General features: G+C 45.1%; 2 protein-coding genes across 6 annotated transcripts; one reads left to right on the top strand and one right to left on the bottom strand.

Moving 5' to 3' along the window:
* Positions 1 to 389: 389 nt before the first annotated feature.
* On the top strand, positions 390 to 22,839 carry C29H9orf43 (chromosome 29 C9orf43 homolog). Of its 5 annotated transcripts, none has more exons than XM_087419254.1 (14): positions 390 to 479; positions 8,822 to 9,021; positions 9,125 to 9,275; positions 11,881 to 11,959; positions 14,121 to 14,221; positions 15,513 to 15,579; positions 16,584 to 16,756; positions 17,658 to 17,808; positions 18,185 to 18,275; positions 18,537 to 18,598; positions 18,829 to 18,889; positions 21,271 to 21,350; positions 22,041 to 22,107; positions 22,318 to 22,839. In XM_087419254.1, exons 2-14 carry the CDS (start codon positions 8,841 to 8,843, stop codon positions 22,539 to 22,541), a joined length of 1,488 nt encoding a protein of 495 aa, XP_087275380.1. In that variant the 5' UTR covers positions 390 to 479; positions 8,822 to 8,840; the 3' UTR covers positions 22,542 to 22,839. The 5 variants fall into 5 exon arrangements, with proteins under 5 accessions (XP_087275380.1, XP_087275382.1, XP_087275381.1 ...); XM_087419255.1 differs by lacking the exon at positions 390 to 479 and adding an exon at positions 6,242 to 6,532 and having other exon boundaries at positions 16,620 to 16,756; XM_087419253.1 differs by lacking the exon at positions 390 to 479 and adding an exon at positions 6,242 to 7,596.
* On the bottom strand, positions 3,130 to 5,855 carry POLE3 (DNA polymerase epsilon 3, accessory subunit). The gene is made up of 4 exons (XM_004423352.3): positions 5,670 to 5,855; positions 5,484 to 5,569; positions 5,005 to 5,123; positions 3,130 to 4,722 (listed from the first exon to the last, which is right to left on the bottom strand). The coding sequence occupies exons 1-4, from the start codon at positions 5,733 to 5,735 to the stop codon at positions 4,550 to 4,552; spliced, it is 444 nt and encodes a 147-aa protein (XP_004423409.3). The 5' UTR covers positions 5,736 to 5,855; the 3' UTR covers positions 3,130 to 4,549.
* Positions 22,840 to 23,873: the final 1,034 nt, after the last annotated feature.

The raw sequence follows: 23,873 nt of genomic DNA, 5'->3' as shown, positions 1-23,873 counted from the left end.
GTGAAGTAGGGGTCGGGATCAATGCTCTAGCAAAAGAATGCCTTTATAAAGGTGTGTCAGGGATTACGGAAAAGTTGACTGAACTGTAGAGGATGCCAGTGGGTTGTTATTACACTTATTCTCAGAGTATTTCTCAAATTCTGTACCAAGCCTGTTTTACACAAACTCGTTATATTCCAAGTTAAACAGGCAGAGAGGCTTAATGCTAGAGAAATACGACACTGCTTAGTTCCCGGCTAGAGTTCTGATCTTTGTTCAAATAAGGAAGGTGGTGGAAAGGAAGTAATGTTTTTTGTGCATTAAAGAGTCAGGGACAATACCATACATTTTACATTCACTTACCTAGTTTTGACAACTTTGTTACTATTCTCATTTTACAGATTGGGAAAACAATCGCCAGGGAGATTAAATAATTTGCCCCATGTCACACTGGGCTTTCTCTGCAATGCCTGCTAACCAAACTCCTTCAACTCATGGTGGTAATTACTGTTCATTTTTTCTCTCAGTTTTGATCCCCTGCCCAACATTTCTTTCATGACACCTGTTCCATCTCTGAGTTTATTAATAACTAAAAATAATTAGGATCATCTACCTCCAAGAGCCCAAACAGGGTGGGAAATTAAAAAATGGTCCTGTTTGGTGTAATCTTATGTTTCTCACGTCTGTCTCTTATTCTTTACTGAAATACCTGTTCCCACCCCCACCCCCACTTTTTAAAAATAATTTTACCTTAATCTTTCACTCATATCCATAAAAAAGTATTGTGAATGCAACAATATGAATACATCTTAAACATAACGTTGAGCAAAAGGAGTCAGACACAAGAGTACATGTTGTATGATTTTGTTTATGTGAAATACAAACCCAGGCAAAATTAATCTGTGCTGTTGGAAGTCAAGCTAATGACTACCACTGGGGAGACAGTGACTGGAAGGGAGACCAAAGGGGCTTTTTAGGGTGCTGGTTGTGTCGTTTATTGATCTGAGTGTGAGTTACATGGATGTGTTTAGTTTGTGAAAATTCCTCAAGCTCTACACTTATCTGCATCTTTTAGTATGTATATTATACTTCAATAAAAAGTAAAAAAAAACCCCACAAAACTATTGTGAATGCCTCCCAGGTAGGTACATGGCATTGTGCTAAATGCTGTGAAAAGCATAAAAAGAAATAGAGATTAGTGGTTACCAGGAGCTAGGGGAAGGAAGCATGGGGAGTAACTGCTTGACAGGTAAGGAGTTTTATTTTGGAACTAGATAGAAGTGGTGACTGCACAACATTGTGAACGTGGTAAATGCCACTGAATTGCTCATTTAAAATGGTTAATTTTATGTTCTGTGAATTTCTTTTCTTTTCTTTTTTTTGCTGAGGAAGATTTGCCTGAGTTAACATCTGTTGCCAATCTTCCTCTTTTTATATGTGAGCCACCGCCACAGCATGGCCACTGACAGACGAGTGGTATAGGTCCACGCCTGGGAACCGGGCCTGGGCCACCAAAGCAGAGTACATCAAACTTAACCACTAGGTCACTAGGGCTGGCCCTGTTCTGTGAATTTCATCTCAATTAAAAAAGAAAATTGGTTCATCAAATGCAATGTGGTATTCTGGTTTGGATCCTAGAACAGAAAAAGGATGTTAGTGGAAAAACTGATGAAATATGAATAGTTTGCATTTAATTGATAGTTTTTTCTTAGTTTTGACAAATCTATCATGGTTATGTAAGATGCAAACATGAGGGGAAGTTGAGTGGTGTTTATATGGAAACTCTCTCCACTCTGCAACTTTTCTGTAAATCTAAAATTGTTCCAAAATAAAAAAGCTTATTAAAAAAACAGAAGCAAGGCTGCGGGCCACTGAAATAGGACCCCCAGCTTTCATAAATTAGTGGTAAGATGTTGAGCAAGACATTTCTCTCTTGATGAGCCTCATCAAGAAATTGGCAAAAATAGGGGCTGGCCTGGTGGTGTAGTGGTTAAGTTCATGTGCTCCACTTTGGCGGCCTGGAGTTCGCAGGTTCGGATGCCCGGGGCAGACCTGCCCACCGCTCATCAAGCCATGCTGTGGTGGCATCCCATATACAAAGTAGAAGAAGATGGGCACAGATGTTAGCTCAGGGCTAATCTTCCTCGGCAAAAAAAAAAAAAAAAAGAGAGAGAGAGAGAGAGAAACGTTACCTTAGCCTAGTAAGGAAACTTCAAAATCTAGATACCACTATAGGAATGATATAGGTGTGGTTGGGAAAATCTGGTGGATGACCTCAAAAGATTCTTCCCAGTTCTAAAATTCTGTCGTTTTAAGTCATTCCCCACTCTCAGGAAACATTTTTCTTAGGTAGTCAAAGTTTGGTAAGAACTAAAGCCACGTGGAAGGAGAGTTCTTTTGGGGATTCATAGTTGAATGAAGCCTTATGTTGGAGTAGATTAGAATAGAAGGTAAAGCAAGTCCTCCTTAAGCAAGCTTTGAATAACAAGTTTAAGTATGGATTTGATTTAATAGGAAGCAGTGAGGGACTGTAAAATAACAATGTTCCAGGAAGATCCATTTGGCAAGCAGTACACAGGGGAAGCAGAGATGAGGCAGGAAATGGCTCAAAGGAAGCCACAGGAATCCAGATGGGACTTGAGGGCTTAGCTGAGCTCATGGGAATTAAGAAACGATGTTTCTGCTGTGGAGAAAGAAAAAGCCACTGGATCTACATTACAGTTGGGGTTGTATCTTTGTGAAATGTTACTTATAAATCCACGATTTGAAAAAGCTATATAATGAGACAGGTAATAGGGCGTTATGGTTGAGATCACGGAGGTAACAGCAGTGCTCCTTCATAGGGTCTAGGAGTTACTACTTGGAAGCATTTAGAACAGTGCAGACACCTAGCAGGGACCTAATATGTTGAGAGCTGTTGAGTATCTTGTATGTGTAGGGTGGCTGGCAGAGCCATCGAAAGCCCTTGCTGTGGCTGAAGAGCAGCGCCCTTGCCTGTGAATGAGCAGCATCTGCTGGTCATCCAAGGTGATGCAGGATCCCATATTGACAAAGGTCTGGCCCAGTCCACACCCCAAAAACTGTACAGGGCATGATCAGTCGGTCCTCCCCAAAAGCACACTATAAACAAGCAGGATGAAACAGGAATCATCACTTTTAACAAGAAATGTTCTTTATTTGTACAAAGCAATATAATTTTCTCAACATTCTTCACTCATCAACAAACTTTTCACTGCATTCATTTAACATATTAACAGTGTCAAACTACACTTCACTACCTGTCAACCTCCAAGCGCTCAACTTAGAGACAAACCAAAAAGTGCTTGGAGTACCAAATGGAAAGAGAAAAAAAAACTAAGAAAGGTCAATTGAGATAACTTAGAAGCAGTTAAAGGGAGTAGGCCGGAGTGGGTGTGGGGGTAGGGGAGGTGATTCCTGAGCACCATCAGATTTCCCTTAAGGTTCAGAGAGGTTTACAAAATCAGTTTTAAAAGACATGAGATTAAAACTAAGGAATAAGAGGAACCTGCCCTTTGGGATATTAAGCAGGTTATCAAAGTTCCTGGATTGCAGAAGTGTGATACGGAGAGGGAGAGAGAGTGGGAATGAGGAGCAGAGGAGAGGCAGCAGAAAGGGAGCAAGAAGCACACAGGGAGAAAGTTGTGGTGAAATAAAACAAAGTTTGGAACTTGTCATGAATTGGAAGAATGAAAAGCCATAGTTACAAGTCTGGAAGGACTGAAAGAGAAAGCCTGGAATTTTATACCTTCCAGAAGGTGACAATAAATCCTAAAGCTGTACAGTGGCAGGCAGTGAGGTGCATTTAAGACTAAACTACCTGTTTTGTAAGTAGGAGATTAGCACACTTGCTTGTGTAATTCCACTTTACACTGCTGATGTAAAATATATGTGCCCAGAGAGCAGCCACCCCAGCAGGTCAAATGCCTACAAGCAATATAGAAGGGCTCCAAGCCAAGCGGGTCTGTAGAAACCAAAATCCTATCAATGTTACTGTCAACTGAAGAGACAACGGAACAGATTTCGTTGTTCTTTTAGTAGTTTCCTAAAGCTAAACCATTTTGACCACTTGTAATAACCTAGTATTGCCAAACATTGTATAATCAAACAGGCTGACCATGATCAAAGCCCCAATTTTTCCTGAGCCTTGACTGCCTCTGTGATCTGGAACACAGCTGGCAGTACAGAAGTTATTATTACTTTTTTAAGGGGAGGGAACTTCCACAGGGATAGAAGGGAACTGGGGATCGAAAACTGTCTAACCATATATATACACGTAAAACAAGAGAGATCAAATTGACTAAATTAGCCGTTCAAAATCCCTCTTGCCAAAAAGTCATAACCTTCAGAATGGTTAAGCAACAGGATTCTGCTACTCAGATGCTCTGAGTGTGGGAAGCGCTGGTTTTGATAATTGTAGTCAGTTTTTGTTTCGATCTCCTCAGGCTCTTCTGCCTAAGACTACTCTGCCCAGCAGGGAAAAGCTTCACACAAACGTGTACCATGTTTCAGAGTGGTACCTTCCAAAGTGCCACAGTCTCCCCCACCCTATTCAGTTGTCCACTTCCTCCTCTTCATTCTGTTCTTCTTCTTCCAGCCTTTCCTCGTCTTCATCGTTGTCCTCATCCCTGCTCTTGTCTGGCTCTTCTGAATCTGTTTTTTTGTCTTTGTCCTTCTTCTTTTGCTCTGAAGCTTCCTTCTTACCTTTCTGCTCCCTCCTATATGCTGTAAGGAGGAAGGGGGGAGTTAGGAGGCAGGGCTGAACCAGACAGACTGCAGAAGCTAACTCCATTGAATACCTGGCAAAGCTGAGGCACAGGAGGAAAAATAACCTGAAGAGCGTCACAAAACAGATCTGAAGTCGTGCCAGCTGACCTGATTCTGAGTCACATCCAATACTTGCTTATGGGACTTAAAAGAGGCTCAGGCTGAGAAAGACTCACGACCAGGTGAGCGGGTCACACAGGATGCACATCTACTTGGCTGAGAAAACCAAAGGGTCGTTACCTTCCAGAGCTTCTTTTAACGGGTTGATGAACCGCTGGAACTCCATCTCCTCCATGGCAGAGAGCACATCACTGGCATTCAGTGTCTTCCGTTTCCCTTTCATCGCGAAGTTGTTGGCACTAAAAGAAGAAAAGAAGAAAGATTAAGTGCCATGAGAGGCTGTCAGAGCCCCCGTTGCCGCGTATGGAGCGGGTGGGAAAAGGAGCACCCATAGGTGGAACGGGAAACCCTAGGTCTTAGATGCATGGATTTTGATGACATGGTAAGCACCCTCCCTTCCCTGTACAAAAGGATTAAAGCAAACTTATTTTGCTTCAGAACTGGCAAGAAGTGGAGAACTGTGAATCTCTCTCCACTGAGATGGGACACAATTATTGGGGTCTGTGGGCCCCAGGCCAGGACCTCCGAGCCGGGGGATCTCTCACGCCTCCCCTATGCCTCGGCCCCCGCTGAGCTCTGGCGAGCTCCGTCCGGCTCACCAGGACGTGGCGTACAGCACGAAGACGCTGGCGGCGCGGGAGATGGCGCTGCGGGCCTCCTTGGAGATGTTGACACCGTCCGGGAGCTGTGGGGAGAGCTGGGGTGAGCGAAGCTGCCGGCCCAGGACCTGCTTCCCGCCTGCCCGCTCGTCCGCCCCGACCCTTCCGCCAGCCCAAGCTGCTCACCGCCTCCTTGATGATCCTGGTGATGACGGCGTTGGGGAGATTTAGGTCCTCGGGCCTCTCCGCCATCGCCGCCGCCGGGGCCCACGTCTCCGCCTCAGGCCTCCTCTTCAGGCTGCTACGGCGTCCAGACTTCCCGCGTCGCCACGATCTGACCCAACAAGGCTTCCGTGCCGCCCCCGCGTTGCTCACTCTGTGTCCCACAGTGCCCCGCGCGCCATAGCCTCCCTCCTCCCCCAGCCCCGCCTCCGCCTCAAGTTGCCGGTGCATCCGAACTTTGCACGCCGCTTTCGTTTTGGCCCGCCGGGGATTCCGTCTGACCCCATCGGCACCCAGCGTCCCTTCGCAGGCTCGTTTCTCTGCTCATGCCACCAAGTCTGGATGTCTCGCCTCAATTTAAGTTTGGCTCACTGGCGCTTCCGTCCATTCCCCATAGTGCTCTGCGCCGCTGCCTGGCGACGGCGCAGACTGGCGGCTAGCGTGGGAGACGAAGGCGTGGACTGAGCCGGCGGGGCGGGGCTCCTTCGGACGAGGGGCGGGGCCTGTCGGGCGGGGCCGCGCCGGGAGCGGTGATTTCGCGGTGGGCTTCGGTCTCTTAGCTGTTTGGTGTCTGCTGTTTGGTATCCGGGACCCGGGGTCCCCCGAGGCGGCGTTCTTCCACTTCCTTTTCCGGAACGAAGCGGGGAATCTTTTTTCAACTCTGCCGGAGCTGATGTCCATCCTTAATCTTTTCACTACTCCCGACTCTGTAATAATCGTGTTAAGAATAACTGTTAACTTAGAATTTTTGAACGCAGACTGCTTTGCAGCATAGCGCTAATGCTGGCAACACAGAGATGGGCATGACTAGACTGCTGGCTGGTCAGGTAACGAAAGGGCAACAAGCAGCCGGTTGTAAGAATAACGCAAGACCTTCGCGTTCCCAAACAAACCCTGTTAAAACTGTGTTTATTTTTTAGTTTATTGCGTTGTGTTCACCGTACACCTTTCCCGGTCAAAAACATTACCGTGCTTTTGCAGTGGCTTTTTAAGTTGTGTCATTTTCATGTTAGGTGCGCAGAAATTGTCCTCACTCCCACTGAGTACTAATGCTGCTCTCTTTCTTGAAACATGTCTCAAGTCACCCTGCTTCGTTTTCCTGCTCTTGTTAGAGACATGAGTACAGAGAAATATTTCCCTATTATGAGAAAAACAACAACAAATGTGGTGATAAATGGCAACCGAAACTGCTTCAGTTAGAGACTGTAGCGTCTGGTGGCGGAACTCGCCACTTGGATAGAACAGACCTGGTTTAAAGATGTCAGGAGATGCTCAGCTCCAGCCAGTTGCTGTCTATTGGAATTGGGCCCCCGTGTTGGCAGATATTTTGTTCTTTATGAGGAGCCAGAAATCTGGACATCATGGACCATATTTGCATTTTAAAATAATGGCTCCAAGTCCAGGCCAAACAACACAAGTCATAGGCCAGGTGCAATCCCAGGCCAGTAGTTGGCTAGCTTTTGTCTAAAGTATAAGCTCTTTAGAACAGGGACTTATTTTGTTCATTGATAGTCTCCATGCCGGTAACAGGTCCCCTCAGATATCTGGTAGTCAATAAACTTGTTGAATAAAAGAAAGATGACAGGGACGCTGTCCTTAAAAAGTTTTAGGGATTAGGTGGTAGTGATTGCCTAAAACATTTCTCCAGAGAGAAAGATGATAATATCTATTGAGCACCTATTATATATTGTACATAAAAGTACATTATCTCATTTAATGCTTCTACAAGCCTATTTAGGGATTTTCCCTCCCCTGCTTTCTGTGAGGAAACAGGCGGAGAGAGGTGAAGTCACTTGCCCAAGACCATGCAGCCAGTCAATGAAAAGCCGGTGGCCTCTGATGCAACTGCAAGTCTACTGATTTGCTGTTTGAGCAAACCCATTCATTTCTGGTGGGTATTTTAGCTGCCCGTATGAGAATTGGAGCATATTGAAAAATGAAGCGTCTTCCAAAGGTTTGAGCCATCTAAAGCACTTCTGTGACTACATTCGTTGTAATTTGATAAACTTTTTTGGTGATGATGGCATCTTCTCCCTAATGATTAATGAAGGGGAAAAGGAAAGGATGCTAATATTTATTTTGAACTATATGGCAGACCTTTTTTTTTTTTTTTTTTATTTTTTGTGAGGAAGATCAGCCCTGAGCTAACATCTGATGCCAGTCCTTCCCCTCCCCCCCTTTTTTTTCTGAGGAAGATTGGCCCTGGGCTAACATCCGTGCCCATCTTCCTCCACTTTACATGGGGTGCAGCCACAGCATGGCTTGACAAGCAGTGCGTCAGTGCACACCAGGGATCCGAACCTGCGAGCCCCAGGCAGCTGCAGCGGAGCATGAGCACTTAACTGCTTGCACCGGGTGGGCCCCCAGACCTTTTAATATCCATTAACTAATTTTTTTTCCAATTACTTACTTTCTTATTTATTTTTTTGTGAGGAGATCAGCCCTGTGCTAACATCTGCCAATCCTCCTCTTTTTTTTTTTTTTTTTTTTTGCTGAGGAAGACTGGCCCTGGGCTAACATCCGTGCCCATCTTCCTCCACTTTATATGGGACACCACCACAGCATGGCTTGCCAAGCAGCGCGTCGGTGTGTGCCCGGGATCCGAACGGGCGAACCCCAGGCCGGGCCGCTGCAGCGGAGCACGCACTTAACGCTTGCGCCACCGGGCTGGCCCCTTCAATTACTTACTTTCCAAGGATTTAATTAAGTGCTAAGGACATCTTGATGTGCTATCAAATATTTATTAGATTAGGATCTTTTTGACAATAAATATGGATAAATTTCAAAAATAGAATACACATGTAAATTTAAAATAATACCTTATATTTATAAATACATTAATTTTTGTAATGACTCTGTGAAATAGGCTTATCCTCATTTTGCAGATGAGGAAACAAGCTCAGATTGGTTAAGACCCAGGTCACTCCCTTGCCACTTTACTTCGTGCTGAGATGTTTTCATACTTGCTTGTTAGCCAATTCTTAATTATCCTGTGACCACCATTTACCTATATGGGTTCATTAGAAATATTTTATGCTTTGAGTCCAAATTAAGATCTGGAATGGATGGCTAATGTATAATACTCCCTAGTTATGTGGTGGTTATTGTTTCTCCAGAGGGCTAGAAAGCTGCAAGATGGGCTCTTGTCCTAAACCATTTGTAGCTGTGGACTTACCAGATGAAAGCCAGTGGGATGAAACCACTTGCGACCTGGCTGTTTGTCAGCATCCACAGTGCTGGGCAACTATCCGCCGGATCGAGAGGGGCCACCCTCGAATCCTGGGCTCCCCCTGCAAAACTCCTCCAGATGCTGAAGGTGAATTAGCCAGCCCTGTCTCCTTCCTTCTAAGATCCTTGAACTATTTCTGTTTGGCTCCCTTTTGACATGTTACATGTTTTGTTCTGGTCTGCTTTCTCAGACAAACTCCCAGTGCTCACCATTGTAAACATCTCAGATTCCTGCTTCGGGGCCAAGAGACTTGCTCATCGTCGTTTATCAGGATTTACCTTCACCAAGGCTCGCTCTTTATTGTCTCGAGGTTCAAAGTTTGACTCCAAATTTCGAGGCAGGTAAGTTATCATGGCATTTTCCATTAAGAGCCTACTATCTCAAAATTCTGAGTTGACTTCTTTTATCCACGTGTAGTAGACTTTGAGAAAGCTGGATTAAAAGTAAAACACCATTTCAATTAAAGAAGTGGTGAATAGGCAGTGGGAAACAAAAAGAAAGCATTCTTGTGTTGTAGGAGTTGGTTACAATGGAGGGTGTATTAGTTTGCTAGGGTTACCATAGCAAAGTACCATAGACTGGGTGGCTTAAACAACAAGTTTATTTTCTCACAGTTCTAGAGGCTAGTAGTTCAAGATTAAGGTGTTGGCAGAATTGTTTTCTTCTGAGCCCTCTCTCCTTGGCTTGTAGGTGGCCGTTTTCTCGCTATGTCTTAACATGGCCTTCCCTCTCTGTATGTCTGTGTCCTAATCTCCTCTTCTTGTAAGCACACCAGTCATATTGGATTAGGGCCCACCCATATGACTTCATTTTACATTATTTACCTCATTAAAGACCGTGTCTCTAAATAGAGTCAAATTCTGAGGTATTGGGGTTAGGATTTCAACATAAAAATTTGGGGGGACACAATTCAGCCTCTAACAGGGAGTATCTCCTCAGCTTCTGTAGGTCATCAGAAAACTGTGCTGTCTTTCTCATCTTTTATTTTTAGGTATGAAACTGTTTGTAAGATCTCAAAGGCAGAAGCAATGGTTTCCTTTTGAGTCTCTTGCAGAGTCTAGGCGCCCAATTAGTGCTTGCTGATAGAGGAAGCTAAGGGACGGATCTGTGGAAAACGTAGACTGTTAGAATTCGAAGACCCTGTTGCCTGGAATCAAAGCACTAGTAGTGGCCCTTATACTGGTTTCTTTTCTCCTGTTCCACTAAAGCAGCCCTTGATGATTTCTGTTAGGCTAAAGATAGTATAGGAAAGGTTAGGATTACTTTCTGGTTCTCTAGGATTTGAATCCTAGGAAAACAGCAGCTTCTCCCAGTCAGGGCCTATGAGGGGAAAGACCATGCCATCATTCATTTATTCACTCACTGAATTCACAAATGTATCTTAGTGGGGACCACTTTGCTGGACACCGGGGACACAGCGGTAAACAAGATACAGTCTTTATCCCCAAAGGGCTTTCAGCCTATTTGGGGTGGCAAAGACCCATTCAGTGTGATGAATGTGGCGAGAAGGGTACCCCCTGGGGGTGTGGAAGGACACAGGAGGAGTTCCTGACACAGGGCACTGCCTCCTGTACAGGTGGCATCTGTGCCTAGACCTGAAATTAGAGTACTAGTGAGGTGGGAGGTGGACAGGAAGAGAGTTCTAGACTGCAGAAATAGCACATGCAAAGGCTGGAGGCAAGCGGAAATTCTTTAGGTATCAGGAAAATAGTTCCCTGTGTCTGGAACATAGAGCAGGAATGAGAGAGTGGTCAGAGAGGAGGCTAGGGAGCTGGAGTAAAAAGCAGGGGCCTACATCACGCAGGACTTGATAAATCAGGCTAAGGAGTTGAATCCTTATCTTATACCTCTTTGCAATATTCATTCATTCATACATTTAACATGTTGTTTTAAAAATAAAATAGCAACTGATATGAAAATGTAAGGGGATGATTTTTATTGTGGTAAATATATATAACAAAATTTATGATTTTAACCTTTTTTTTTGGTTTTGTTTTTTGAGGAAGATCAGCCCTGAGCTAACACCCGTTGCCAATCCTCCTCTTTTTGCTGAGGAAGATTGGCCCTGAGCTAACATCCATGCCCATCTTCCTCTACTTTATATGGGATGCTGCCACAGCATGGCTTGACAAACGGTGTGTCAGTGCATTCCCGGGATCCGAACCTGTGAACCCCGGGCCGCCGAAGTGGAGTGCCTGCACTTAACCACTTGTGCCACCAGGCCGGCCCCCATTTTAACCATTTTTAAGTGTATAATTTGGTGGCATTAAATACATTCACAATGTTATGCAACCATCACCGCTATACGTTTCTAGAACTTTTTCATCATCTCTAACAGAAGCTCTGTACCCATTAAACCATAAATCCCTATTCTCCCTTCCCTCCAGCCCTGGTAATCCCTATTCTATTTTTTGTCTCTATGAATTTGCCCATTCTAGGTACCTCATATCAATGGAATCATATAATATTTGTCCTTTTGTGTCTAGCTTATTTCACCTAGCATAATGTTTTCAAGGTTCATCTATCTTGTAGTATGTATCGGAATTTCATTCCTTTTTAAGGCTGAAAAATATTCCATTATATGTATACACCACGTTTTGTCTGTTTAACATGTTATTGAATATCTACATCAAAGGTACTTAAACTTTTATTGATAGCGATGTAATTATCTGTAGTTGGAGAGAGAGAGGCATAGGCTTTGAATTCAGTGTGATGCAACAAATAATAGTGAAGGGCTTGCAATGTGCAATATCTGTTTGGGAGCTGTTCCAGGAAAAACAAGCAAACAAAACTTAAGGAGATGGTGAGACCCTGCATTCGTTTGGTAAGTATTAAGCCCAAGGTTTTCTGTAGATAATTAGAAGGCTTTTCCTCACAGCACTAACTTTATCATCCCAATAACTCTCTCATGTCTCTGTTTCATGTTCGGAAACTCTCATTTTTTAGGCCTCGGAAGGCTTTACCTGACAAAGATTTAATCACCCATACTAATAGATCTCCTGAAAGAAGTCACAGATCAAAAAAGGTACTTCCTCAGCATATTCTCTTTACTGGTGGGAATAAAATATTTGCCTGTATTAACATTCAGGATGTCTATAATCTGAGTAATGATGATAATCATGGTGATGATAACTATCTAATATTGGGCCCTTACTATATGCTAGGCTTTGTGCTAATGCCTTTACATGCTATACTGTTTCCAGAAATCCCAGACACTGTGGGATTGATTTGTGGCAGCTTGGCATAGGTAAGAGTTTCCTGTCTCTATCCTGCATAGAGCATGTTCAGCTACTAAGTAAACCCTCATCTCATGATACAGGGAAATTACAATGCTGGAATGTCAGACCTAAAATGGCCTTAAGGTCATCTACTCTGATGACTTTCAGACTTTTTTAGCTATGACCTACAGTAAGAAATACATTTTACAACAAAATATCATGGAACAATCTTTATCCCAACTATGGTGATGTACTCCGATATTTTCTGTCCCATCCTGTTTTATTCTATTTCATTTTTAAACAATGTAGGCTACAAGTCATAATATTTGATTTCCTGACCTATGAATAAGTTGCAGTTGCAGTTTGGAGAACATTACTATGGTCTATCTCATTTATCTTACAGTTGAGGAAACTGAGGCCCAGATAGGAAGTGATTTGCTAAAACACATAGCTAGTTAGGGGCAGCGGTAAATTAGAGTTTAGGAAGAAAAACCCTTCTACTTATCTGCAATAAAGAGAGATTTACTATTCTTTGCAGTCCTCCTGCCTTTTGTTTTTTTCATGAGATACTTCACTTTGCAATGTCATGTGGTGGAGAGTGTAAGGGACTAAGAGACGGTAGATGGGTTTGAATAGATGAAGGAACAAATCACTTACCTCTTTGACCTCTTTAGAACGAGAGAGTTAGATTAAATTAGTTTTAAATTAATTATTTGAATAGATAATACATGCACATGGTTTTTTTTTTTTTTTTTTTTTGTGAGGAAGATCAGCCCTGAGCTAACATCCATGCTAATCCTCCTCTTTTTGCTGAGGAAGACCGGCCCTGGGCTAACATCTATTGCCAATCCTCCTCCTTTTTTTTTTTTTTTCCCCCAAAGCCCCAGTAGATAGTTGTATGTCATAGCTGCACATCCTTCTAGTTGCTGTATGTGAGACACAGCTGAGGCCAGAGAAGCGGTGCGTTGGTGCGTGCCCGGGATCCGAACCCCGGGCTGCCAGTAGCGGAGCGCACGCACTCAACCACTAAGCCACAGGGCCGGCCCATGCACATGGTTCTAAATTCAAAAAGTCTAAAAGGGTTTAGAGTGCAAAGAAGTCGCCCCTATTCCCCCAATCCAATTAGTTCCTTTTCATGGGGACAAACTTTTTTTTTTTTTTTAAATAATTATTTATTTATTTGTTTTTCCCCCAAAGCCCCAGTAGATAGTTGCATGTCATAGTTGCACAACCTTCTAGTTGCTGTATGTGGGACACGGCCTCAGCATGGCCAGAGAAGTGGCGCGTCGGTGTGCACCCGGGATCCGAACTTGGGCTGCCAGCAGTGGAGCGTGCGCACTTAACCGCTAAGCCACGGGGCCGGCCCAAGGGACAAACTTATTTTTAATAAATTTTTTTTTCCTTCCCTGAACCCTGTCTTATAGACTAGGTGATTTATAAGGTTTCCTTTAGCACCAGTGTTCTAGTGTCTTAAATAGCTAAATGTGAAAAGAGTTATGACTTTTACTTTTATGTAGATGCCTATAGTTGTAGACAGGCTATAAAGGTAGATAACCTGCTTCTGTCTCTATCAATTCCCTCCCTGATCCCAAACTGTATTGTATTATCTGCAGGGGATCTAAATCTTTGGAGTGGGCTGGGCAGAATGAGTAGTGCTCCCTTACGTAAGCCCCAAGGTACCCTCATATGGGATGGGGTTGGTAGTTGCTAAGTGCTACCCTAATGTCACAGGGAGGCAGGGGTGACTATTCACGTACAAATGCTCACTCTTGCAGAGTACCTGTACTGCTATCTGGTTTTGTGGGAGAATATTATGAAGATGTTTGGGGGATGAGAAATGTCTTTTTATCATCTTCTGAGCCACCATACCCTTTTGGTTAGCATGATAATTCAGTCCTTAGTTTGGTACTGAATACATCAGGAGCTGGTATCTTCAAGCCAGATGTAGGCTTCGTATCTTGCTCTTAGCTTTCAGTGTTGAATTTGAATGAGACACAACTTCCCTGCCCTCAAGATGTTAGAAATATGGCTGTAATCTGGATCCCAGAAGAACCAGAGAAGCACATGAGGTAAGTATCACGTCTAGAACTCAGGTGTCTTCAACTCTTGTGTTCTACAAATCCCTGCTGTCCTCTGCAGGCCTCCAATTTGTGATCTTTTTTAGCCGCCTCTTGCAAGTAGCAGGAAGCCAAGCAGAGAAGAAGGTCATGGTCTCTGTTACACTGGAATTCTGTTTTAATGCACTTTGAGATTCACGCTGTGGGACTTCCCTACATCAAATTTTACGTGGCAGCAAATAGCATACAAGATAGGGCCCAATGTATTTGTGAGGTTCAATTAAGAAACAAATGCTCTCTGACTATCAGTTTTTCTTATTAGCTATCAGCAACTAGTGAAAAAGTTTTCAGTGAAGCACGGGACTCTTTGGTCTCACCCCCAAGGCCTTGTACAGCGGTACAAAATGAATAGCATACAGAACTTGTGTACAAAGCAGAACGTGACAAAGATCATTTGGCGAAGGCCCAAAGGCTTGCTCGTATTGACAACCACTGGAAGAAAGTGTTCTTTTGTGACTGCTATAGGCTTTCAGATTCTTGTTAAGTGACTGTTGAGAGATGAGGAGACTTAAGAATTTCTTTTTCTTTTCTTTTTTTTTTTAATGATCCTGTGAATGCTTCTTTATATATGCATTTTCTGTGTGTATATATGGTGTAAACAAAAACCCCTGAAGGGTTTATTTCCTTTCGTGTAAAAAAAAAAGCCCAGAGGTAGGTGGGCCAGGGCTAATATGTCAGCTCCGTGAGGTAATCAGAAACCAGAGCTCCTTCTGATTTGGGGCCCTCATGCTTAGCCCGTGGCTTCCGTCTTCTAAAGTGCTTCATGGGGGCCTGTAAGGTCTAAGTTGAGTGCTAGAGCTCCAGCCAGCGTATCCATGTTCGAGGCAAGAAGGAGGAGGAGGATGACAGAACAAAAAATTCTTGAGCACCTCCTCTGTGCTAAGCAGTGAGAATTCAGCGGAGAACCAAATAGACACAGTCCTTGTCCCCTTGGAGTCTTATGGTGGTGGGGGCGATTCAGACATTACAGACACACCTAAGTGTATAATTATTAATTTGGATTAATGCTGTGAAAGTACATAACTGGATTGTATGAGAGAATGGGGGAGAACCTAATTCAGATGTGAGGGTGGGGGGGGGGTCTTGTTTTTAGCAGCCTCTGGGCAGCAGGTACCGCTGGGCTCCCAAGCAGCCATCTTTGAGTACTGAATAGCTAGAAATCTGCATGGTCATCATCGACAAATATCCTTGGTGTTTCTGTTTGAGATGTCTGGGAATAAGTTGTGGTTATTCGTATTTCAAGTCTAGCTGAGAAGAAGCATGTTGTTCCCAGCCAGGATGTGGAGAAGAAAGGAAAGAAATCTACAGTGGTAAGTTTGATGTTTGGCCAAACCTTTATGATACTACTCTGTAGAGTTTATTTTTGTTTTCCTTTCAGATAGCTTCCCCCTTCTGCTATTTTCTCTTTCTCTCTCTCTCTCTCTCTCTTTTTTTTTTGCTGAGGAAGATTTATCCTGAGCTAACATCTTTTGCCAATCTTCCTCTTTTTGTATGTGCGCTGCTGCTGCCACAGCATGGCCACTGACAGGTGAGTGGTGTGGGTCTGTGCCCAGGAACTGAACCTGGGCTGCCCAAGCAGAGCACGCTGAAGTTAACCACTTGGCCCCTGAGGCTGGCCCCCATTTTTTCTTTAAATGAACAAAATCTGCAGAAGAAAACCTCTCTTAAAGAATAGTTACCACACCATTTTCTATTCAGAGACTCTTTTTCTCTACCTCCTCCCTGGAGGAAGGTGAGGGGCACCTTGAAATATGTTAGGAGGAACTGTAAGTATGCAGTTTTTAATTTGGGGTCAATTAAAAACTAATTCGCAGTGTGCTGGGAATAGAATTTCAGTGGACTAGGAGTTATAGTGGACTTGGGCCTCTAATTTGAATTCTCCCATTTATTGGGTAAATGTAGCCTTGGACAGTCCATACAGCTAGAGTTGGAAAATTGCTACATCCATGAGAGTGGTGTCTTGGTTCATTTTGTTCATTGCTGAATCCCCAGCTCTAACATTGTGCCTGGCAAATAGTTGGCCAATAAATATTTGTTCACTTTGTTCACTGAATAAAGTAATAACCTTTTTGGAAAAAAACAAAACAAAACAACTAAACGCCTTAAGATCTGAACTCAGCAGTAGGGTTGGGCAGCTAGAGAGGAAAAATGTGGCGGCCCTCAGAGTGTGTGTGTGGGGGTGGGAACTGCTGGAATAGATCTGGAAACAAGGAGGTTCATGTGCCAGGGTTGTGTTGGGAGGCTGGAATGTTGATGGGAAGAAGTGGCATTGAAGAGAGTGCTTCTGGGTGTTCTTCCATTATTTCTCTTCTAGAAAGACAAGTCATCTCTGGTTCTTTCCGGAAAACAGAACACAGAAATCCAGTTGGGACCTCCAGGGATGACTGTGCCTCCGCCCTCTCCAGTACACTTTTTTGAGCAACTAAATTCAGAATTCATACCTTCCTGGAACCAGTTTGACATGTTACCTCAGGATCTGTTGAAGGAGTAAGTGTCATGTAAACCTGTGGGAGAGCCAGAGCATCTGCTTCTCTTTGAAGCTGAGAAGGGTCTAAGCAGTGTGCTTTCTGAGCAGGGACGGGAGAACACTGCCGCCCTACTTGTTCACTGAGTTCTTAGACTTACCAATAATATGCACCAATAATATCACCACTGTTTATCAAGTTCTTACCGAGTGCCAGGCCCTGTGCTAAATCAGCACATTACATATATTCTCTCATTTAAACCTCTAGTAGGAGGTGACACTATTGCTCTCTTCTTCTTCTTTTTTTTTTTTTGTGAGGAAGATCGGCCCTGAGCTAACATCCGTGCCCATCTTCCTCCACTTTATATGGACGCCGCCACAGCATGGCTCGACAAGTAGTGCGTCGTTGCGCGCCCGGGATCCGAACGGGCGAACCCTGGGCCGCCGCAGTGGAGCGCGAGCACTTAACTGCTTGCGCCACTGGGCCGGCCTTGCTCTCTTCTTTTTATAGATGCTTAATGGGTAAGTGGGAGGCAGAATGGATATGTGCTTTGATGTGAGACAGCCTTTGAATTTTGTCTTGAAGCTTACTGGCTTTGTGAATTTTGGTAATTTATTTAGCCTCTTTAAGTCATTTTCCTCATTTGCAAAATGGGCATAATAATACCCGTCCTCGGGGTATTGTAAGGATTCAGGGGTATAAAGCACATGAGCCTGACAGGTAGTAAACGCTTAGTCCATACAGCTACGGTTATCATAGTTGCAGCTGAAAGCTGTTACTGAATGAGCACCTGTTGGTATAGGCCTTTTCAGACCCAAAGTGGAAATTTCTTCCAGTTTGGAGCTCTTGTCATCTCTTTCTCCTCAGCCCCACTCTCCGAGAAGAGCTGTTGCTGACTGTCTGGCTGTCTTTGTCCCCTTCAGCCTTTTGCCAGATGAAGGGAAAACCATGCTTTGTCCAGAGATGAAGACACAATTGGCCATGATGAAAAAGAAACTTCCTTTGGAAAAGAGCCGCCCTGACAGTGCCATTTCTGCTAAGATGTTCTTATTTGTACACCGCCTCACCCTGCAGGTAAGAGCTAGGGAGCCTCAGAGAGAGACGTCTACATGCAAACCCAGACATCTCTCTTCAAGGCTGGAAGAGTTGACTTTCTATTTCTTCTTTCTCTTTGATCCTTCCACACTGGACCCAAGCCCCACACGGGAGCTGGGCTCTATTAGGTGAAAGCTACATATGGGGAGGGGTTTGAGGAGAACAGCGTTCTCTATTTCTTCCGCACTTTGTTCCCCACACCTTCATCCCCCTCCAGAGCCCCTGGAACAATGCTGCACACACCAGGTTCTCAAAGAATGCTTGTTGACTGAGGAATCCATGCATTCAGGGGATGTATTTTGGGAAAGAGAAAGACCTACAGTAGAGCTTTTCTTCTTGTTATTTTTCTCTCCAGAGACCAGCGTTGAGATATCCTGGACATCTGAAGAGATTATATTATAACCTGAATACAGAAGATAGGTTTTCTGGTGCTGCCAGATCTCCAGGTACCATTCCCCCTCAGCCCACATTTCTCATACTTAGTTTTGGTTTCAATTCAGTTATGTTTGTGGCCACAGTCATTCAGGGTCACATGTAGAAGTCAGGAAACTGCAATTTCACAAAGAAGCCCCCCCCTCCCCCGCCCCCAGCTTTTGGTCCTGACCAGAGAGAGTGTCACCATTGTGGAGCGGGGCACAGCAAGCAGCCCAGGGGGAGGGTGGGAGCTGTCAGGGAGAAGAGGATTGAGCTGACTGTCTGGTCACCAGGTCACAGGGAGCAGCAGCAGCAGCAGCAACAGAGGAAGGTGAAGACGCCTCCTAAGAAACAGGTAGAATGGCAGTGAGGGGACCCCTAGGACTTGCTGGGACCGGACAAGTGGGTGCAGCCTGGAATGGGAAGGGGTGTGTGAGAGGTGGGATTCTCCCTGCTTGCTATCTCGTTATTGATACAAAGTTCCTGTCTGGTTGTAGATATTAACTTCCTTCTTTTAGACTCTTTTTGAAAACTTTTCTTCACTTCCAAAAGTCCTAATTCACTTCCTCCTCCTGTGGGTTTCAGGAGGCTAAGAAGAAGTCCAAGGGTGATCCAGGGAGCCAGAACACTTCACATGAACGTTCAGGTACTGTGGTTTATGACTCACGCTATGGTAAGGGGAGTATGGGTTTGGGAGTGACAGAATCCCAGGACGTAGCTGAGGGCAGGGAAAGCTGAACATGTTTGTCATTTGGGGACCTGCCTTTGTCAGACACTCAGAATTCTCCTTGGAATGCTTCGGTTTGGCTGGTCTACCATGCATCATCCATCAGATATTTACTAAGCAAGCAAGCTGGGCCGGATGTCTGCTTCTCTTGGGGATTTGAGAGATGACCCTGAGCATGAGTCAGAGTCACTTTTCTTCAGGTCCAACTTTAGAAAAGGCAGAGCAGTTTGAGCACGAGGAGCCAGCACGAAGCAAGGACCCCTGAGGGTCCATTGGCCAGTGAGGTAAGGGCCAGGGCCCCACACTAGAGCCCCAAGAGAGTTCTAAGGAAGCAGAGTCCAGGGCCCTGCACTTCCCAGCCACAAGGTAAAGTCTCCAGAGCCTCAGGTTGAAATCAGCATACCATCTAGCCCATGCAGGAGGCAGGGCCATGCCAATTCTTGACAGGTGGTCCTTTTCCTCTAGTGTTCATGCTGGAGATGAGAATGGGTATCTCCATTTTTGGAGTCCTTATCACATCTGAGCTGAAGGATATACTTACCTTGGTCCCCCTGACTGTTCTCAGCTTGAATACAGGATGGGAGGGAGGGAGAAAGAATCCTCTTAAACCTTAGAAGAATGTTCTGCCCTACTCAGATTGGACATTGCTGACTGGACATTGCTGACTGTAATGTGAAAATAACTGTTTAATCATCAGATTTCACTCTCCAACCCTGGGGCACTGGGAGGGCTCGGGTGAGATGTTTCCTGAGAAGGATGCTGCTCTCTTGGTTTATTGCCCGTCCCACTGAGCTCTCTGATAGCAACAATGTCCTCTAACCCGAAGATCTAAGGAGGTTCCTGACCTTCACATGGGAGGTAGACAGAACCAGGGCTGTGGCCCAGGGCAGGAGGTGACTTGTCCAAGGTTAGCACCCATCCAGGGTGACGAACACTCCCCTGAATTCCATTCGGGTGCCTTTTGTTCCTCTTCCTGATGTCTCCAGAAGGAGCAGTTTTGCTTGGGTGACTGGTGCCCCTTTGACTCACGTTCTTAGAGCAGTGGCCTGTCCTCACTGAGTTGAGAAAGGCCTTATGGAAGAGATGATTTTGCATTGGATCTTAAATATATGTGAGAGTTTTCCCCATATGGAAGAGAATTCCTGAAAGTGGGACTAGCCTGTGCAAAGGCATCTTGGAGGAGCGTGGCTATTCAGGGAAGACTGAGCAGTCCACGATGGCTGTGGGGTTGGGTATTTAAGGGAGGTGGTAAGTGATACAGAAGAGGTCGGTAGGGGCCTCTATAGACTGCTAACGTGTTTGGCCATTATCCTCCAGGTCAGTGGTATTTCACCTTGACTGCACACTGAAATCAACTGGGGAGCTTTTAAAACTCCAATACCGGGGCTGCACCCCAGACCTACTAAATCAGAATTTCTGGGGTTGGGACCCAGGCCTCAGTGTTTTTTAGAACTCCCCAGTGCTTCCGGTGTGCAGCTAAGGTGAGAACTAGTGCTGGTAGGGAGCCAACAGAAGTGTTGAGCACGGGAGTGCCTTGATGGGCTTTGCCTTTTAGCATGATACCTCTGGTGGCAGCTTGGAAGATGTTCATTTAGAGAAAGGAATATTGAGAAACGAAAGAATGAATGCGTTTAGGGACTAGTTGGGGAAACAGTTGATGCAAAAGAATCAGAACTAGAATTTTGTTAGGGGAGGGGTTTCATTTTCAAAGGCCAACATGGGTACATTGGGGATGGTGCAGGGAGGTAGGAGGAGTGTTCATAAACTGAAAAGGTAGGATTAGGGTTTCTTTTGTTGCTGTGATGTGCAGGTACCTGCCCCGTAGGTTTCTTGGAGGAATCCTGTGTCTTTTTTTTTTTTAAAGATTTTATTTATTCCCCCCAAAGCCCCAGTAGATAGTTGTATGTCATAGCTGAACATCCTTCTAGTTGCTGTATGTGGGACTTGGCCTCAGGATGGACGGAGAAGTGGTGCCTCGATGCGCACCCGGGATCCGAACCTGGGCCACCAGCATTGTGGCGCGCGCACTTAACCACCAAGCCACAGGGCCGGCCCGGAATCCTGTGTCTTTTAACACACCCTTTACCTTAATCTCTAATTCTGTAATAGATGTGGTCACAGTCCCAGGTGAACAGAATTACAAATAGAACTCAGAAGGCCTGGCTCCTTTTCACTGCCTCTAAGGTCCTGTCTTGTCCTGGATGGGGAGTTACTGGTAGACTAGGGATTCAACTAGAAGCCCAGCAATGGGATATGAAATGCCAATAAGAAGATGGTTGACTTGACTTTGTGGTCACTAGGTCACAGAACTCCACCAGGTCCAGAAAGTGACAAAAAGCAGCAGCAGCCGATGAAGAGAGAAGGCCCCACCTTGAAACAGGTGAGAGTGTACGAGGGCCATTCTGCTAGGGCCCCGTTTCAGTTATCTGTTACTGTTGAACAGACCACCCCAAAGCTGAAACCGTAGTGGTTGGTCATTTCTCATGACCCTGCGGGTTGGCCGGATAGTTTTTCTGGTCTTGCTGGCTGTCACTCATGTAGCTGCATTCAGTGGGAGGCTGGGCTGGGGCCGTTGGCTAAACACCTCAGTTCTCTTCCCTGAGGCCTCTCCACACGGCTAGTTTGGGCTTCTTGACAGCATAGTAATCGCATGAAAGCACTTTCTTAAGCGATGGTTCTGGAACCGGAACTGTGTCATTTCTGCCACATTTTATTGGTAAAAAAAAAAGCACAAGTCCAGCCCAGAATCAAGAGGAGGGGAAATGGACTCCATCTCTTGATGGAAGGAGCAGCGGGTACGTACAGGAACAGGAGGGATTCTCGGCAGCCATCTTGGGAGGCAGTCCACCCTTGGTTGACAGCTGGGGATGGGGAAAGTAGGGCCTGGCCTCATCTGGTCAACCTGGAGGACAAAGAATGTGCGCTACAAGCTGCTCTCTTCAGTCTCAGGAGGTGGCGTGTTGTCCTGCCTTAGATGTTGATTTCTCCAAGAAAAACATCTTTTAGAAAAATCCTTTGTTTCCTAAAGTCTTGATTCAAGTTTCCTTATACGTACTCTAATGAATTTCAGGATTCCACAGAAAGACCACAGATGGACTACTCTGCAAACTACCTGGGTTCCTTCCCCAGCAAGGAGAGTAAGTTATTAGGGTGGAGGAAGCATAGTAAGTGACTGAGGACAGGGAGAGCTGAACCTGTGTAGCCCAGGACGGTTCACCTCCCTGGAGGGCACAGTCCTCATCCCTCAGAAGGGTCCTAAAGACACCCCAGCCCTTCCTTTTCTGTCCTCCATTTGTCACAGTTGGGAGAAGGCTACAGGTGCAATTAATGACTGGGTCTTCTTTTAGATCCTGAATTATCCAAGACAGAACCCACTAATGAGGACATCAGTGCTCAGATGGAGGTTGTGCTGGCAGCCCAAGAGAGGACCCCAGAGGACCTTTCAGCCAGTACGTCTAGAACAAGCTGGAACCCTGAGCTCAAACTACTGAGGATTCTTCAGACCACTGATGATGAGGACGAGGACGACCCATGTTCTGGGGCACAGAGTGAAGAGTCTCTGGAGGCATAGGTGGAAGGCATCATCGGGGCAGGATGCTTGGACTCCTGTGGACAACGACTTTGAACATAAAGGCAGAAAGGAGAGGGGACTTCTGCTCCCTGGAGCCTTTACCAGGGCCTCACCTTAGGGATTCTGTTTTCTTCATTCACTTCGACTTGCCTCTAAAATAAGAGAGGAAGAGAAAGCCCCGCCCCTTTTAAACTTAGGTTGTTTCTCCTCCATTAGGGCCAGAATAATTATAGTGATTAAACACAGCTCCTGCTAAATCAAAAGACTCATTCTCTGTTTCTGGGAGGGGAGGAGAGATATTTCTTGGTATTTTTTTTCTCGGTCACTTTTATCTCCTTTCTGAAGCTCTGAAAAGTTTCCCGTTTTGGAAAATGAATTTGGCCTGTGGGAACCCCTACTGTGTTCTTAGTCTCTGGAAGTGGTTTCTTTTGGGGATGGCATCGGCATCATTATCAAATCATATTCATTGTGTTATCTGTATATCTGTTATGTGTAATATTCCTGTGTAGGTGGTTTGGGACTTGTATTAACCTGAAAGAGTCTAAACCTCCAGTTTCTAAATTATTGAGTCTGCAGGAAAGTTTCAGGGATGCTCATAAAGACTCAGAATTTCAGAGTCTCAGGGTTCCTTGAACTTGGTTTTTGGAAGGATTTTTTTTTCATATTTTTGTTGTTAAAGTTTTTAATATAGAAAAATTTTTAAATTACATAAAACTAAAGAGAATAATATAAGGCAACTCTCATGTATCCAGGATCTTAGATTTGGGCACTAAAAGTCCTTGCCCTGGGCCCCATGTCCCATGAGCTGGGGCAAAGGCAGTCGGGGCCCCAGGATTCTCAGGAGCTCTGCACCCAGGGTTGAGGCTCCTTCCCACAGCGGGGGCTGGGGGAAGAAGAGACCCCCCGCACCGATCAGTTGTGCTCACTGGAACTTGGCCTCAGCAACAGGCAGCTGGGGGCAGGATGAGAAATGATGACATCCTGTCCATCCTGGGAAGACAGCCCTCTGACTTGGAGCTGGTGGGAGAGGGAGCCCTGTGTTCCTGGGCTGCAGCTATCCGGAGCAGAGTTTCTGCCTCTCTGAAGTCGGGCGGAGAGGGCGGGCATGGGCCCAGGGTCACGTACCATAGACTCGTGCAGTTCTTACGTAGTTTTTGTAAATTGAACACATTTCTTCATTTGCTATGTGCTCTTAGGACCATTTGCAGAGACTTAAAAAAAATAATTTGCACCAATTTCACTAGAGAGCAGTCTGTGGAGTTCCTCACAGTGTTATGCTGGAAGTAGAACTCTGAACTGGGCCTGAGATCTTTCTACAAAGAGAGACTTATC

This window comes from Ceratotherium simum, chromosome 29, assembly GCF_057802395.1.
Source record: "Ceratotherium simum simum isolate JZ-2026a chromosome 29, ASM5780239v1, whole genome shotgun sequence".
In the NCBI taxonomy this organism is placed as follows: Eukaryota; Metazoa; Chordata; class Mammalia; order Perissodactyla; family Rhinocerotidae; genus Ceratotherium; species Ceratotherium simum.
Note: the sequence above shows the minus strand (reverse complement) of the source record. Positions and strands in the feature narration are given on the sequence as shown.